Source organism: Buceros rhinoceros, unplaced genomic scaffold, assembly GCF_000710305.1.
Source record: "Buceros rhinoceros silvestris isolate BGI_N320 unplaced genomic scaffold, ASM71030v1 scaffold29099, whole genome shotgun sequence".
In the NCBI taxonomy this organism is placed as follows: Eukaryota; Metazoa; Chordata; class Aves; order Bucerotiformes; family Bucerotidae; genus Buceros; species Buceros rhinoceros.
Window position 1 is genome coordinate 24,407 of NW_010433801.1, and position 16,630 is coordinate 41,036.

At 39.5% G+C, this 16,630-nt stretch overlaps 1 protein-coding gene across 1 annotated transcript in view; it reads right to left on the bottom strand.

Annotated features, from left to right (window-relative positions):
• The window catches only part of LOC104500577 (liprin-beta-2-like), a gene marked incomplete at its 3' end in the record, with an annotated part of 65,109 nt that overhangs the window by 23,673 nt on the left and 24,806 nt on the right, over positions 1–16,630 (bottom strand). Inside the window, 3 exon segments of the mRNA XM_010144242.1 lie at positions 4,770–4,793; positions 5,568–5,681; positions 10,064–10,153. Of these exon segments, the coding sequence (XP_010142544.1) occupies positions 4,770–4,793; positions 5,568–5,681; positions 10,064–10,153 (228 nt within the window).

The following is a 16,630-nucleotide window of genomic DNA, read 5'->3' on the forward strand; positions in this document are numbered from 1 at the left end:
CATTGATATTTGTGTATGGATGGGAAAATAAACAGAAATATAGCCTCATGGTTTGGTTTGGTTTTTTTCTCCCAATGAAATAAATCAAGCACTAATCAGGAAAAGATAGTGCACTGACATTTTTACTGAGAAACTCTTCAGAGGCAGTCACCTAACAAAATCCCAGCAGTAGCTGCTTTCTACAAAGGTGGTTATGAATGACAAGTATAATTACAAACAATCTCTTTATTTTCCAGAAAAACACCCACTAATTTGCACAAGTTCCAGAGGCACATTCTAGTCCAGCCTGGAAGAGGCTCTGTTAACACAGCAGACTTCTGCAGACCCAGACATCACTGTGAACGAGAATATGAACATCAAAAAGGCCAGTGGGATGAGGGGACCTAGGTCCCATGGACAGATACTCACTGTTGAACTGAAACAACATTCAGATTTTTTTTTTTTTTTTTTAACACTGGCATGGTATTCCATGATACGACAGGAAGGTTTCTTAGAAAGGCAAGGAGACATGGCATCCCTCTAGAGATTTTTAAAAGATCTATCCTTTGAGTGCACCATCTGGCACCACTCCTCACTTTTTTTGTAGACTCCCAAGTTACACTTAGTTATGTAATGGAAAGTCATATCTAACTCCTCTCGTTCTGAGTTCAGTAGCTTCCTAGGAACACTAAGGCACTACCTGTGTAAGTGAGCATGAAAGCCGCTGATTTTTTTTAAATCAACTTAAACAGATTTTGCAGTTTGCTCTGAAGCCTGAGAATCAGATTCTCAGCTAGTATAAACTGGCATAAACCTCTTGCCTTAAAATAGACAAAAGAGCTAACTAGCCCTGGTTTGTTTTCAATGGAACTACACTGATTTAAAACAGCTGACAACTTCTCTTGCATCTAGAGAGTCTAACTTTTGCTTTGAAAGAAAGTGCCCTTTAAAGTAAATGTCCCCTCTTGAAATGGTAACATCTGGAAGCAATTATTTTCGTCTTCAAGCAGATGCTCACAGCAAACAGCTCATTAAGAATGTGACCCATTTTGTTACAGAGAAATTACAGTGTATTTCAGTGGTATGATGCAACGTGAATTCAGCCAGAATAAATATGCAATTGTAAGAAAAAAACCCAAATTTATCTTATTGGTTTTAAAGCAAAAAAAGATAATATAAGACAGGCAAAATGGTAATTTGGGCTGTAGCAGCTTTAGGAGGATCCTAAAGAGCTGAAATACAGAACAGAAATAGAACATAGCCTGGGAATCTTATTTATAAACAAGATACTTGATTTTAATTTCAAAATGTACTGTAAGTATAATTTAATTTCTCAAACTTCTTTTTCTGAAACTCAACTTTTAACTTTAGAAATGAAGGAAACAAAGCTATTTTAGAACAGAACAATTACAAAGATGAATCATGCAGAAGCTACGATATGCATGTACCAGACAGATCAATGAACAGCAAACTACTTCCAAACACAACTGTATCTTTGAAATTCACACTGTTCACACTTTTTATATATCTAATCCTGTTTTTCAATATTCCAAAAGAAAGGGAAGCACATGTTGTGTAACTCACTTTCACATTTTGTTGTCTTAGAAAGACAAAATTCTTGTAAAGCGGCTTATCAAATTTAACATGACAGAAAATAGCTTAGAACGTGGACACTGCATTTTCTAGGCTATCAGCTGCAAGCACAGAAAACTCCAGGATATTTACCACTACTCCAAACTGAAGAAACAATCATGCCATACACTGAGAAACCCTAAGTAAGATTTTAGGTGGGGCGGGGGGAACCCCAAAGAGCCCATTTTGCACTTGTGGACTGTACAAAATACAACATTCAAAAATTTTCATAATTTTCACCCTTATTAAAATAGTTAAGAGAGAGCGACCAACCAAGCTACCTACCTGAGAAGCAAAACACAGCACGAACCACCGCTCATGTGGACTGTAGTTCAAGTGCTGTGTGTCAGCTGTGGTAGAAATAAGATATTTGCTTAACCGAAAACACAGCTGAGAGCAATGTACATGTGTAATCACCATGAAGTGGTGCAAGTCAGTAGCAGAGAGTGAATTATAGCCCTCCAATTCATCATTTGCCCATTATACTGTTAAGCAACAGAAAGGACAGAACTTCCCATTGCACTGCCAGTTTGAACTGCCCTTTGCGTACACCCGATGAGCAGATTTTTACCTTCGTTAACTGTAAAATAACAAAGCAGTGTAGTGCTCACCTGCATAGATAAGCTGCACAACTTGAAAGCACACTCTGAAAACCCCCTGCCTCACCAGAGCAGCACAGAGCACACTTCAATATCTGAAACACTAAGCTAGCTGCTGGCAAGAAGATACTGCATGCTATAAACAAGTGCTGAAATCATCTACGATCAGATAACCCAGGCAACTGAAAGTTGAAGGAACGATCCTTGCCAGCCAGCAAAGTTCCCGGGAAGCAAACAGATAACGTGCCAGATTTGTACCCTGCAACCAAGCCAGGATTCTGGCTCCCTGGGTATAAGGCAACTGCAAAACTAAACCAGGTACACACTAAACTGTGCTGGATTCAAGCTCCTACTCTCATATAGCTCCTCCCTGCATTTGTTTAATCCACCGGTTTTAACAGATTCTCCACGGTGCCTCACAACAGGCATGGTCTGGCACTCCTTCCCCTGACCCCTGCACCCCGGCAGAAGTTGGCCATGAACCGACACGAGGAACAGAAATGCACTCCTGTTGGCATTCAAGCATTTCAGTTTCCCTGTGTATTTTTAAGACAGAAAGAATGCTAAAGCCAAGCGTGCTGTACTTTGCAAGAGAATTTACTTGACAGGAAGACACAATTATGTCTACACAATGCAGCCATCTGACAAGAGTCCCCTGGATTGCTTCTTGCAGTCGTGTCAGAAATAATTTGGAAGGTGGTAACACACAGTCAAACCACATCCAGGATTTAGTACAGTTCAGGTACAGGAAAAACGCTGCCACACAGACCAGCAAGTTGTTCGGCAAAAAACTGTACACTGTTATGCTTCATGCCAGAGAGCTTCAACGGGAACTAGATCTGTTAAATCAATCAAATGCAGCACTGGAATAGCAAAGAGGTAACCAACTATACTCACTCACAATTATTACCATAACACATGCACTTAAAAGAGATTTCACCTCCACAGTTCTAAGTGCAGAAAATTCACTTTTCAAACACAGCTGTCAAGATTGACAGCGTAGATTCCACAGCACCAATGTGTTTACGTTACGCAGGGCTCACACCTTCTGTTGCAGGTCAATTTAGGCTACTTCACAGAGCAAAAATCACTTTTGCTTTCCAGTTCTAGAATGTGGAACAATTACACAGTACAAATGAAAGAAAACTTGACAGCAAGTTGATAGGAGGTTCCTCCAAGGCTAACATAGCAGATGTTCAAGATCCTCTCTTCTCTTAAATATTTCTTTCTTAAAACTGGAAGACACTTGCACATCATTGTTCCCTAAAATTGACTGTAATTTTACATTTTAACGCAGCTGATATACTGGAAATGGACTGTCACAGCATAAATTACTTTCATAGGTTAATTCTAGAAACGTTGGTTTTTCTGGAGGTTGTTCTTGGTTAGAGTCTATAGCAGAACAAGTACCCTTACAAAAGCAAAATGTTGAATTTGACACTGTAAGCATCAAATCTCATGAAAACCTACACGCATCATCTATAACTGTGCACACAGGGGCATCTCTGCAGCTGTTACACAGGATTCTCTAGTTCCTCACATGCTGCTGAGCTGTATTTTCTTTGGGTGTGATTTCACAGAACACTTAAGTCAATTGTACATCTCACCATTGTCCTTATACTATGCCTTGACCGTTTCTATGAGCTGTTTCGACTCACTAACCCAGCAGAAAAACCAAGCCTTTCTTTCTGAACCCCAAGTTAGTTTTCCCCTACTCCCTGAGAAAAAAGTCTGATGAGGATTAGAGTAAGTTGAAGCATGTGGTCAGGAACAGGGAGAAGGATGAAAGGAAAATGAGGCCTTCTTTTCATGGCATTAACCTTTAGGTTGGCTCAACGCATTCTTGAAAGTTTGGATTTTGACTAAGGTATATCACACCATCATCTTAGAGTGATGAAGAACCACGATTTTCTGCAAAGCAGCAGCAGTATCTCTTGCTACTATTCCACATTCAAGGTGTACACCCTAAATGCTGAACACCCATTCTACGTTACCCGTATACAGTTTATTTTAGCTGCTGTTTCAGAAGTGTTTCCATGATCACTTTGTAGCAGGGTTCAAAACAACTGTGCATAGATCTTAAGCCAGAAGGATTTTAGTCAGTAACCCCACCCTGACAAAGTGGACAAGTCTCTGCTAGCGTAGATTCGGCAAGAACTCTTTTGCAGGGTAGCACTGCGTACCCTTTCTGTTGTGGAACTAGCAAGTATCATCACTAAATGATCTTAAAGAGTATGAGTTTTGTTTTTATTGTAGCATTTTGGGCACAGAATTAATTAAAAGTCACTTTTCTTATAGTTCCCAAAACTAGAAAGACAGGGCTTATCCCAGACTCAAGGCTTCCCAGGTAAGTAAACAATATACTTATCCATACTGCAATTAGCTTAGTTCTACTAGCTTACATTAAAGATTTTTCAGTCTAGGACAATTATCTTTATTGTTCCATTTTCCATTTAGAAGCAGCAGTCAACTCAAGTTCATGAAGGTAAAAATCAGTGGAGTTCAATATATTGTAAATGACCAAGCAGAACCATGAAATAAAATTGGATTTATGTGCACCTCAGGAATATAATAGACTTATTTCTGAAAAGCAAGAACTTTTTATATAGGCACACAGAACTAATGATTTTTTTTCCTTATTAGAAATAAGTTAGTTTTCTGTAAAAATAAATAAATACCGTCTTGAAAGACCCACTAAATAATTTTGACTGGAAAAACTCGATGACAGGACTAGCATTTTTCATCTCTTTGCTCATCATGAGCACTTTTACAGAACACTGGTAACTGCTGGCTGAGAAGATGTGAACCCAAAAGCTACATGGCACAGCTTGAAACCACTGATTGAAAAATACATCTTTATATACTAATTTTCTTTCAAAAATAAGGGGGAAGTTCCTAAACTAAGCAAAAATGTTTGCAGAACCAAACCTGACACAGTAATTGTTTTCAACTTACTACCAGTTCAGCTTCAAAGCCATACAAAACCAGAATGTATTTAAATAAAACGTCTTAATTCTGTAACTCCTACCTATATTGGATACATTTAACCTGTCTAACCAGTTACTCAACCATGACCAAATTTAGTTAATGAACACAGCACAAATAAGACACAGTCGTTTCATTTTACATGCTGCCACATACAGTATTGTGCAACCAGCCAGTAAAATGTTTCTGCAACAGGAAAACAAAGAAACATTGAAAAAAATGCTCAAAGCAGTAAGAGAACAACTAAAGAGGCTTTTCCCCCCATTTTATCCTGTTGCCAAGGGCACTCACACACGCAGACAAGCTAACCATGTATGTTCACCCCTCTCTTGGCGAATATTATGCAAGAAGCTTTCCGACCCAGATTTTTACCTGTTGAAGCATTTCTTCTGTAGCATTCAGTTTCAACTGATGGCCCTCAAGACAGATTTCTAAGTCCCGGATTTTCTCTCCTTGAGCTTCCACCTGGTCCGTAAGAACACTCACCTGTAATTCGAGAAGAGAAGCACAATGCTACTGAACTGACTCTAAATAAGTTTCAATTACCTTATAAAATTAACATACAAATGCACATTTTAACAGCAAGTTCTTTTTTAAAGTACTCAATGGTTTAATATTCTTCTGCACTGCAGCACCCTGCTCTATCAAGAGACAATTTTTCAGACTTACCTATATTTTGCCTCAACCCCGCCCTCAGGCCTCCCTCTCCTCCCCCCCGATTATTTTTTTTTTTAATATAAAAAAGAGCGTTTCTAGAAGAGATGGAACACTACTCATAGGTAGCCTGAGTCAGTTCATGCCAAGGTCTGAAAAAATTAGAAAGCACCAAACAAGAACATAGGATAGTGAAAATATTTTATGTGGTTTTGGAGCATGTATTGCCATTTCAGTTTCTGTTGGCATTTCACTCCCTAGAACGGATAAACCATAAAACTGTTCCTTTGGAAACTAACCAATTACTTTACTTCTTGTAAGAACAGAAAAACAGCTTACCTACCAATAAAGCCTTCTGAAGTTATAAAGAATGCAATGAGTAAAAGGCATGTTTTAGCAGCGGCAAAGTTCTATCCCAAGAAAAATTCCCAGGCTTTGCAAGCCAAAACATGAAAATAAAAGAAGTGAGGTACAGACAATGAATCCCAGGAAAAGAAACAGTGAGCAATACTGGTAAGGAGCTGTGGGAATGGTGGTACAGAGCAGCGAGTGTGAAATAAGAACAGCCCAGCAGCCTAACTTGAAGCTTGCACAGATGAAAAAGACTGCACTCAGGATAACATTAGAAAATTAGAAATTGTGGAAAAAAAAACAGTGTTAATTCCTATGTTAAGCAACACATACACTCTGTATATTCATTTTCACTATTATGTACATAAAAGCCTTGATTATACTAGAAAAATGTTATATCGCACAACAAAGCAACCTTTGATGTCTAAACTCCATTTTGAATGTGTTAACAAAAACTCATCTATGCTCTCACATCCAACCCTGTAACACCTTTATTTAAACAAAAATTAAAAAAAAAAAGGTACAGTATGTGGAAGGGAAACCTTTAAGATAAACCCACTACGCAGCACTTCTAAAACTCAATCAACAAACAACTGAGTTCACTTCAGGGAAGCTGAAGAGGGGGTGACTGAGTGATCTGCATTTGTTTTACCTGCAAACGTAATGGCAAGCATGCCTGGGAAAGGAACACAGCAGAAGAAAAAAGAGCACTATTTTACTTTTCTGCCTTTAAAGCTGTTGGCTGTCGGGTAGAGTACGGATGAATTCAGGCTGAGAGCTGATAGGAAGGAGTGGGTGGAAGCAGATGGCAGAGGACTCGTCCAAACCGGGGCAGGGGGAGAACTCCCCTCAAGAAGTCTGTTACTCGTCTACTTTTCTGTTTTTCGCCAATTAAATGAGCAATGGCACACATAAAAAAGCCCCTGTGATGTCAGAAAGCAAGAAGAAACAAACTGAATCCTCTCCTCCAGCCTGATGCAGATTCCAGAGAAAGAAAACAAGCTCTACTTAAAGGGTCAGGTTAGGTTCCAGCTAGCATTGTAACTTGTAAGGAAAACGGCAGAAGAATGCAGTAAAACCTTTGCAGCTTTCGAAGCCCGTGCTGGATGTTCCAGCAGTTCAGCTGAGGGGCACATTAGCCACTTCAAGCTTATCTTTTCCCCTCTGCTCAGTACCACATCTGCCAGACTTTCCAGGGAATCAGCAGGCTGCACACAGAACACAGCCCCAGCGCAGGCTATGCTGGCAAGTCCATCTTGCCTTAGCAGTACAGCGCCCGCAAGAGTCAGCCCTGGAGAGTACCTTTTCTATGTGTATCTACAGAAGCGAGGCATGTTGAACAATTAGCTAAAAATCAAGTGGTATAAGGGTTTAAAACATCTTTGTGGGAAAAAAAAAAAAAACCAAACCAAACAAACACCTAAAGTAGCTCCTATAGACAGGCACGGAGCCGTAAGAAGGTACCTCGGATGCTGTACCCCTTCCAGCCTCAACTACAGACGGAGCAGTGGAAGCAGGTTTCAGGGTGCGCTGTTTGACTCTGCCTTGGTGGACAGAGGCAGTGGACACCGACTGTGCCCACTACAAGGTGCCTCATATCGCTTCTTCTGCAGCAAGTCTGATGCAAGACTGGAGTGCTCCCAGCCTCATATTCCCCACAGATTAAAGCTATGGACCACAGTCACTGGCACAATTCAACACGAGCTATAGAATAGAGGTGTCCCGATTTCATCACTTTCTCACCCTTCCTGCCAAGGGTCACACCCAGGAGCCCGCTTTGTACCAGCAAACTCCCTCGAGGCCAGTGTAACCTCAGCATGGGATGTGTCCGTGTGCCTCGCGTTCCTAGACAGAATACACAGATCTGGTGTAAACCAGGTTCTAACTCCAGCTCCATCTTGGCACTCCATCTTTTTGTTGTTGTCTATCTACCAGAATGAGGTTTTCGTCTATCTTACTTCCCTGGGTTTTTCTTGAGTTCTATTGCAATACTGTGCAGCTGGATAGGAAAATGCATAAAAACGGACTAAGCCTCTTGATTTGATGTGTGTGTGATGGCAGCAAAAGGCAAGAGAGACAATTTCTAGATCTGATTTTACTACAGGTCTCCACATAATGTAATAAATCTTTCTTTGCAAGTTTGGCTGGCTCCATTCTATGGGTACCTATTGGTGTGGATGACGAAATAGTTACTAAAAATCAGTAGGACAAAGACAGAAAAAGTACATACTGAGCAGCAGCCTGGAAGAGACTTCAGGAACTAACAAATGCTGGAGACTAATGGTCCTGTTAAATCCAAAAAGCTGATAAACTTTGAATACCAAGATTCTGCCAAATCCGTACAAGCCCACCAGCACACACGACCATCAACCACTGGTCATACAGCATGAACCACATCCAAGGGGACAGTGGCTGCTGTGTGCAGACAGACGTTACAGGACTATACACACAGGTGATGAAACAAAGGAGATCTCTTCAGGTTCAAAGCCACAGGTACATCAGCACAACCCTCTGCTTCGGAGTAAACAGCTGGCTTTGGCCTCCGGATCGTTGCTTCAATTACATGTTGCTCATGTGTGTGAGTGAACTGTGTGAGAAGCGAAAACTTGTTTGCTATTATTAATAGAATAAGATGTTACAGTTAATAGCCACTTGATTAATAAAAAGTGTTTTAATAAATATCAGTTGTGATGTTGTCTGATGTTGTGACCTGATTCTCTCTCAGAAAAAAGGGCATTTGCAGCACAGACTTAAATTCCAATAAGAAGCTTGTTTTTCATTCAGGATTTTTTTTCACCCCTAAATTTTAGCAGTTTTAGTTTAACAGCAATGAAAAATTCCAACCAAGCCTAAGCTTATGTCTCACAAGCTCAAATTTGTTTGTTTAACAACAGCAGCGAGACTTCTGCTCAGTAAATTAACACAAGTGTGAACAGGATAAAACATGCTCACAGAAACCAGTAACTGAAAGTAGGGAGAACACCTACCCAGCATAGTTAAGTTTTGTATTATATAAATATGTATTTATATAATTGCTTTAAATTGCTTTTGCAAGTGTAAAGAGAAAGGGTGTGCAAAGAGTCTCCAGCTTCAGCTAAAGCATGTAGTGTACAGTTTAGTAATAGTGAAAATATCCAGAAAAAATAATTAAGGTGGGGTATTTTTTGTTGTTTTCTTTCAGATTTTTTTTTTTTTTAATTTGTATAACATCTGCTTCTTCCAGGAGGAATACTTACATGGGACAATGGATGTGTTTGAAAACTTTCAGATTTTTTTTTTTTTAATTTGTATAACATCTGCTTCTTCCAGGAGGAATACTTACATGGGACAATGGATGTGTTTGAAAAAGTCTTGGTGAACTGAGAAATGGGAAACCTGGAAGACCTTAGGCACACATTTTACCTTCACATTTTCTCCCCACTCCCACCCCTTCCTCCCACTTAAGCTTTCTGATGATGTAAAGCAACTTTGGTACAGTACACAAGAAGGAAAAATATCAATTCTATCTAGCTGCCAGTCTTCCGGTTCATACAAATGGTGGTACACAGAACCTAGAAAAACTCAACTGGTACAACCTAGCACACCGAGCATGAGAACTGCTACCACAGCATTGCCTGGGGACTCCACAGCATTATTTTAAAGTTGTTTTTATTCCTTTGTCATTCTTATCCCTCTTACTGTTTTTACTCCCCTATCCTTTACCAATTTACCCTACCACAGGATCAATCAAATGGGTTATGCAAATTACAAATTAATTCCTGATTGACGATCTGCTCACATTTGTTTAACAGAAGGTAGTCTGCCAGTTCAGGTTTTATTCACTGAGTATCGGCTACGTAGACAACGTTCTCTTTAGGACATACCTGCAGTATGAGCGACTCTTTATCACCTTCTAATCGTGCCAATCTTTCTTGGTAAGTTTCATTATTAGATGAATGATGATTCACCTGCGACTGAGGGAAAAAAAGTGGTATGAGAATTTTTACAGTTAAAATTTCAAGCAATAGTTAATAAAAAAATGATACATATTGAGTGGTTGATATAATATAAAAAACATGCAACATGTGTCTACAGACCAAAACTGTTGATTTCATATGCACTTAACCTTTAGAATGTACCTTTTTTTTCTGCTGAATTTTGGATATTTTTTCATTTTCGACAATCAAGAATGGTATAGGAATGGATACTGTATTTTCTAGAAAATTATTATTTCATTGGGAAATACCATCTTATCAAGACAAAAAACATTTACCTTGAAATATCTGGACTCAACAGTCCTTTGCCAAAGTCAAGGAATCTTGGTGTTTATTTTCAAATGGAAAAATTGCCTTGTATATTACACTATTCCTAGAAGTTACTAGAAGAAAAGTGTAACTTTTTGTTAGCAATTAATAAATTATTTAAATTATCAGATTGTAATCAGGAACTACTCTAGCTATGGAATCACTTAGGGATTTTTAAACGGCTCTAAGGAGCAAGACCTTTTAAAACATGGCCTGTTCCTAACTATTATGTCCCATTTCCTGTGAATTTTAATACTGCAGAGAGAAACACCACAATTAAAACAAACAAACAACCCCCCCTGCAGATTTATTTTTAAGAGTTTAGAAGAGTCCCTTAGCTTCATCCTGGATACTAAAACATTGTGTAACCATGGAATGGAGCTGTTTGCTTAGAGCACTGCAAGTAACATGCTCCCTCAGCAGCTCATCTCCCATCTCTGCTGGAAGTCCAATACTCAAATCCCCATGTAAAACCTAGTGAATCACACCCATGTGAACAAAAAAGGGGAGATAAAAAACATCACCCCTGCCAACAGGTCAGCCAGGGAGTGCTCAGATAAGCACAGCAGACAGAAAATGCCCTGCTAAATAAAGGCAGCTGATTGACACCCAGCAGTTGTCTATGGCTTGGGGAATCTTTGTGGCACGCATAAAGACAAGATAAAACAAGGTAATATGAACCGAGGCCATCTGTGGATAGTTGGAGTGCATTCTGCAGTTGAGAAAGTCAGTACTGAGGGGAAACTGGGCACGCACAGTTCGATATCACGTGTCAGCAGCAGCAGCTGAGCAACACTACAGTCATAAGACTACAGATGACTCGAGCTCACAGACAATAAACACTAAACTTGTACAACCACATGACCAAAAAGCTGAATCTCCAAGATTTTCCACAAAGATGTTATTTCAGAAGATGTAGCCTTAAAGACCACAAGACATTACCTGGGCTCCACACATTATAAGCTTAATATTTCTTATAATGAAAGAATGAGAGATATTGCAAAAAACATGTAAAGAAGTTGATGATAACACGTTATAACAAAGTCGAAAGAAAGATATGTTAAGGCAAGGTGGTTGAAGCTGCACTGATGGTAGTAGCACTGTAGATGAACTGTCAAGCGTACACCATAAATATTCTAAGGGAGCTGCAAAGCCATTTCTTGGAACACTTGTATTACAGTCTCCATAGAGATTCTGGGTATAGTTTAATGGCCATCAGATTGATCAGATATTAACACAACATGTCTCCTGTAACGATTTCAAATCAACTGTTTCTCCTGGTTCTAGAAAAAGAAAGGAGAAAAAAAAAAAAGCTTTTGCATTCCAACTCCTGCTTCAGCTTTGTCTTCATCTTTAGTTTCCAAATCTCTCTGGACTATGCTCTTTACTCTAACCTGGACATAACACTGGCACTGTTGAAAACCTGACTGTTTACGTGTCACTTACAGAATCCAGTCATCAGAGAGTCTTCGTCCAAGAAAAAGGCTTAAACATTCCTCCAGAATATAGAACACACACACAAAAAAATCATGTTTCAGCAAATGGTTCAACAGCTTTAAATTTAAAATGGGGATAATCTGCAAAAATATAAAAGGATATGGCATGAAACTGAAGAAATGTTTGACTGACTCTGTTAGCTATCTTCATTTCCAACAACCTTCTCAGGGCCTGGTAAACATGGAACATTATGTTTTCTTGCATGTTACTTTAGTAGGAAACAATTTAGAATGCAGCTTATTGTCAGAACAGAACAACCACCATTGTACAGATGTTCTGTTCACAAGCTTCTGTAACAGAACTTCTAGCTGTATCTTGACAGGCTGTAAAAGTAAGCCCCTTAAAGCAAGCACACGTGCAAGATACTAAAATTGAGTACAGGCCAGTTTATGTTCTCCTCGTGTGTGTTGTTTCGGAGAATCATTTCAAAGAATCTCCAACACAGCTAATTTTAAAACAAAAAATATGGACTTCTGAAGTTGATCGGCAAGCTATTGCACAGAAATTTGTCTCTAATAAAATGGATCTCATATTGGGCCGTGGAGGGAGGAGAGGGTGGGAAAAGAAACCTGGCAGTCAGTCAGAGTGCTGATTTTCAAGCTTTCTCAAGAAGTCACCCACCTCTTTTAGAAGACAGATTATGTCATAACCCTCCTCTCTTCTTATTCAGTCACATGAATCATCTTCAGTCCCACTGATAATTGAATAAGATGCCTGTGGCAACTATAATACCTGCATGAATGTGGAAGATTAGGGACAGGCTTGATGTGTTGGCTTTTGTTGCCATTTAGAAGCTGAAAACAAGGAGTCTAGCCAGCAGAGTTCAACCAGTCAGGTTTCTTGCTAACTACTAGCAGCACACAGAGTGTAGTACTGTATTGCAACAGACATCACAGACTCTTTTTCCAGGCTATCTGGAGTTGATAATATTTGGAGGAGTATGGACTTTCCACTTCTTTAGCACTTTTTTGGGTCAGCAGAATTGACATTATGAGTCACAGCAGTTGCAATTGTGTAGTGATGACTGAGTAGCCTGCACAGTAAACATCTTTATTTTGGCATCTGACTATGGATGTAATACAAATTTAATCTCTTGGCATGTTAGCGCTACCTCAGATACACACCCATCTGAATACACGTACACACACTCAGTGTACTTGTGGAGAGGGAGAAAGCTGGAACGTGATTTCTGGATCTGTAATTCTTGTCTTTCATCTGCAGGCAATTAATAAATCAGCAGCAGGACTTTCTATTTACCATTGCTCCTTGTTGGTTAAGGGAGAGTGGCAGTCATTTTGACAAAGCTATCTGCATATAATCTAAAATTAAGTAAATATAGAGCTAGGTAAATTTCTGTAGTGCTTAAACCAAAACAATTTTGACCAAATATTTATATTTTATCAGGGTAATTTTTCCTAATATCTATTTTCTCCTCTAGACAGTTATGTTTCTTAAAGGAATAGATCCTTACAGAAGTTATAAGACGCACCTTCAATATCATAAGCTTAATCACTATAGCATGGGTTTGATTGCTCTACCTCTTGCTAGTACAGGTTATGAATAACATCTGTAAGAAAGGAAAGAAAATGCTAAGAATGATGTATACCTATTTCAAGTCAGTCTTCAGCTCTGTGCTGCATACACTTCAAAGGGTGAGTCTAAAGCCAGCTACAAGAGCCATCAGATGCCTCCCTTTTGTATTTTGGAAGACTGATGCCTTCATAAGACATCTCACCACTGTACAAGTTTTCCAAAGGCAAGAGACCTTCCATTTTGCTACTCTCCATCCACTGCAGTTCAAAGAGTTCCGTTAATTTACAATGTCCTTAGAGAGCCCATAAAACTGTTTGTAGTAAATACTAGCATGTATGTTTGTGATGCTTGTTAATAATTTGATGAAAAGCTAAGAATAAAGCAACAGGACAACAGATGAAAATGTATGAGAACCCTCAAACCCAAATCCCTTGGGAGAATCAAAGAAAGTCTGTTAAGGTGAGACACTTCCAGCTTCAGGTACTGGGGAGTGTCTCAGGTTCCTTTGCTTACAACAGAAACTATTAGCAGTGACAGATTTATGCTTAGGTCTTGTAAAAGAACCCAGCATCAGTTATCTGCAAAATGCCTCCCCCAAACTGCCCACCAACTCCTTTGTGAGAACTACGCTGCTGCCTTCGCTGTCATGTTAGAAGTGCCCTGCGCATACACAAGAACGTTCCCGCATCCTCCTACAAACAGACCTCTGAGAGCTGTGCATCCCTTAATAATGCCTGTGACCTCCTTAGCTGGGCTTTGTGTCTTACTAACAAGGGATCCTCGAATATCTGCGTTGTTACAAACACTTATAACACTGCACGAAACCAGGGCGGCAGCATGTGCCTAGGTCAGACGTTCAATTCCTCAGCCAGAACAAGCTAACCAGCACAGCTCTGGAATTGCCAGTTATCACATGGCACGGAGTATAGTATAGCTGTACCCATCGCAGAGCTTTCTCTTTCTGATATTAGGTACGATAATATCAGAGGCAGTTCCTTCTCTGTGAGTAATGCTACTGCAGACTAGTAATTTTTATTACTGGCAAAAGGCAGAAAAAACCCATTAAACAAAGGAAAAAATATTAACTGTGCCTCATGAACAGCTGAGACAAGGCTAAATGGTTTTTTGGCTCTGTCCACTGGCTCTGACATTTTGCTGCCCACTCTGTCCATACCTAAGGCCGTTCTTGGCACAGCATTTTCACGGGTCGTTTTAACATCAAGAAAGTCTACTGGAAAGAAGTGTGGTGAACTACTGAAGTGTGGTGACACCTTATTTCAGTTTCATCTAAATAATGCTTTATCCCTGCTGTTGCTGCATGACACCACTATACATTATGTTAGCAGACTACTGCTTAAAACCAGGTCCTCCGTTCTAAGCATCTGAAAATACTAGCTGTAGCTGTCATTTTGCCTGCCTGGATCTCGTGATTTTTGTATTTGTTTGCTGCCCTAACTCAGGCCAAGCCGCAGATACCATCCAAATCTAGCTTAGCCAACCACTGCAACATCAAAACTGATCCTGGTCTCTGAAGTCATTTCTGCTAATGATGAAACCTGAGCCTCCTCTGGCATATTTCACTAAGGGGTTATGGAAGTCTGTCGAAGTTATTCTCTGTGAAGTGCCATTTGTTACTCCAGAGAGTACTCATACTTTCGTTATCAGCCAAAGAGCAACGGTTTAGGAGTGCAAGGCCTGAAACCTCTGTAAGTTATCACAGCAGTGCCAGACGTGTGACACCAGGGTTCTTGAACGTGAGAATTAAATAAGCCACTTAGACTGTTTCAACTTTTCTTTTTTTTAAAAATCACTTGTCAAAGGCATTTGGGAGCAGATTGCTTAAGTTCTCCTGGGCAGTGCAAGATCTTTTTCAGTTCTCTTCCCCTCCCCCACACGTGCTCACCCCCATAAAGAGGCTGCAAGGAAAAGCGGTGGTATTGATATTCTCCTTTACGTACCCTACATGAAAGATTTACATGCCACAACGGTAACAGCATTATTAATTTCTGTAAAAGCCTGTTCTACGTTTGAACATGGTGTCCTTTCCGAACACAGTACTTGAAAATCATCCTAAAGACACCCTGTGTTAACCCACTCAAATCTGTGAACTCTTCAGTGCCAGACCTTCTTCACTAAAGCATTGCTCGAGCCCTTTCTCCTCACGTTATTGTCCTCAGTGTATCCTGAATGTCACCCAACCTGGGAACAGCACGCCTTAGCCTTTACTTAGCAAACCCATCTTTTTAGAAACTAAACCATGAAGCAGGGGTGGCAGACGTACGGTATTCAAAATCTCATTTAAATAACAAATTAATATGTGATCTCAAAAAATACTGAAGAGTTACTTAGTTTTAAGTGCACAGAGCACAGGTTAAACTAATAGTGTAATGTTACCAACTGCTATTTCCTGTCCTGTTCTCCTTTCACTATCCCACTCACCCCCCATTCACACACCAGAAATGTAAAAGTATTCTATTTTGCAAATAACTTCAAGATTCTCAAGCTTTTATTAAAACCTGTCATATAATGAATATTTTTATATTCATTCAAGAAACTACCCAAACTAAAGTTCCTAATCACATTTCACTGAAGTATTTACCTACATTTTATGTTTATACAGCTAGTAAAAAAAAAAAGAGGGCATGTGCATAGGCACACGTGTGGGTTTTTAATCCAGTGCCGTAAAGAAGCACTGACATAAATAGCATGCATAAAATTTGCAAGAAAAGTACACAAATGATAAACCAGATTTGTAAAGGATAATGGAGGATGTGCTGCTCACATGACACAGAATTAAATTAATATTGTAATTTAAAAAAACAGTCTATTGCAAAGGATATATTCACAGCCCATTCATGGATTTTTCAAACACTGAAAAATAAATACTTAAAACCTAAACACCTAAAAGCAGACAAAACCAAATTGATTTTTCCAAGGTGACAAGACAACTGCACAACCCCCCTTCTTTCTTTTGCAGGAAGACAAAAAAAAATCTCATGCAGTTAATTCACGTTCAGAGAGTTCATCGCAAAATCATGATTTTTAAAGAGACCATGCTATTAAAATCAGATTTATCAGAGTAACATGCACAGGAAAAACATACCACCATTTTCACCC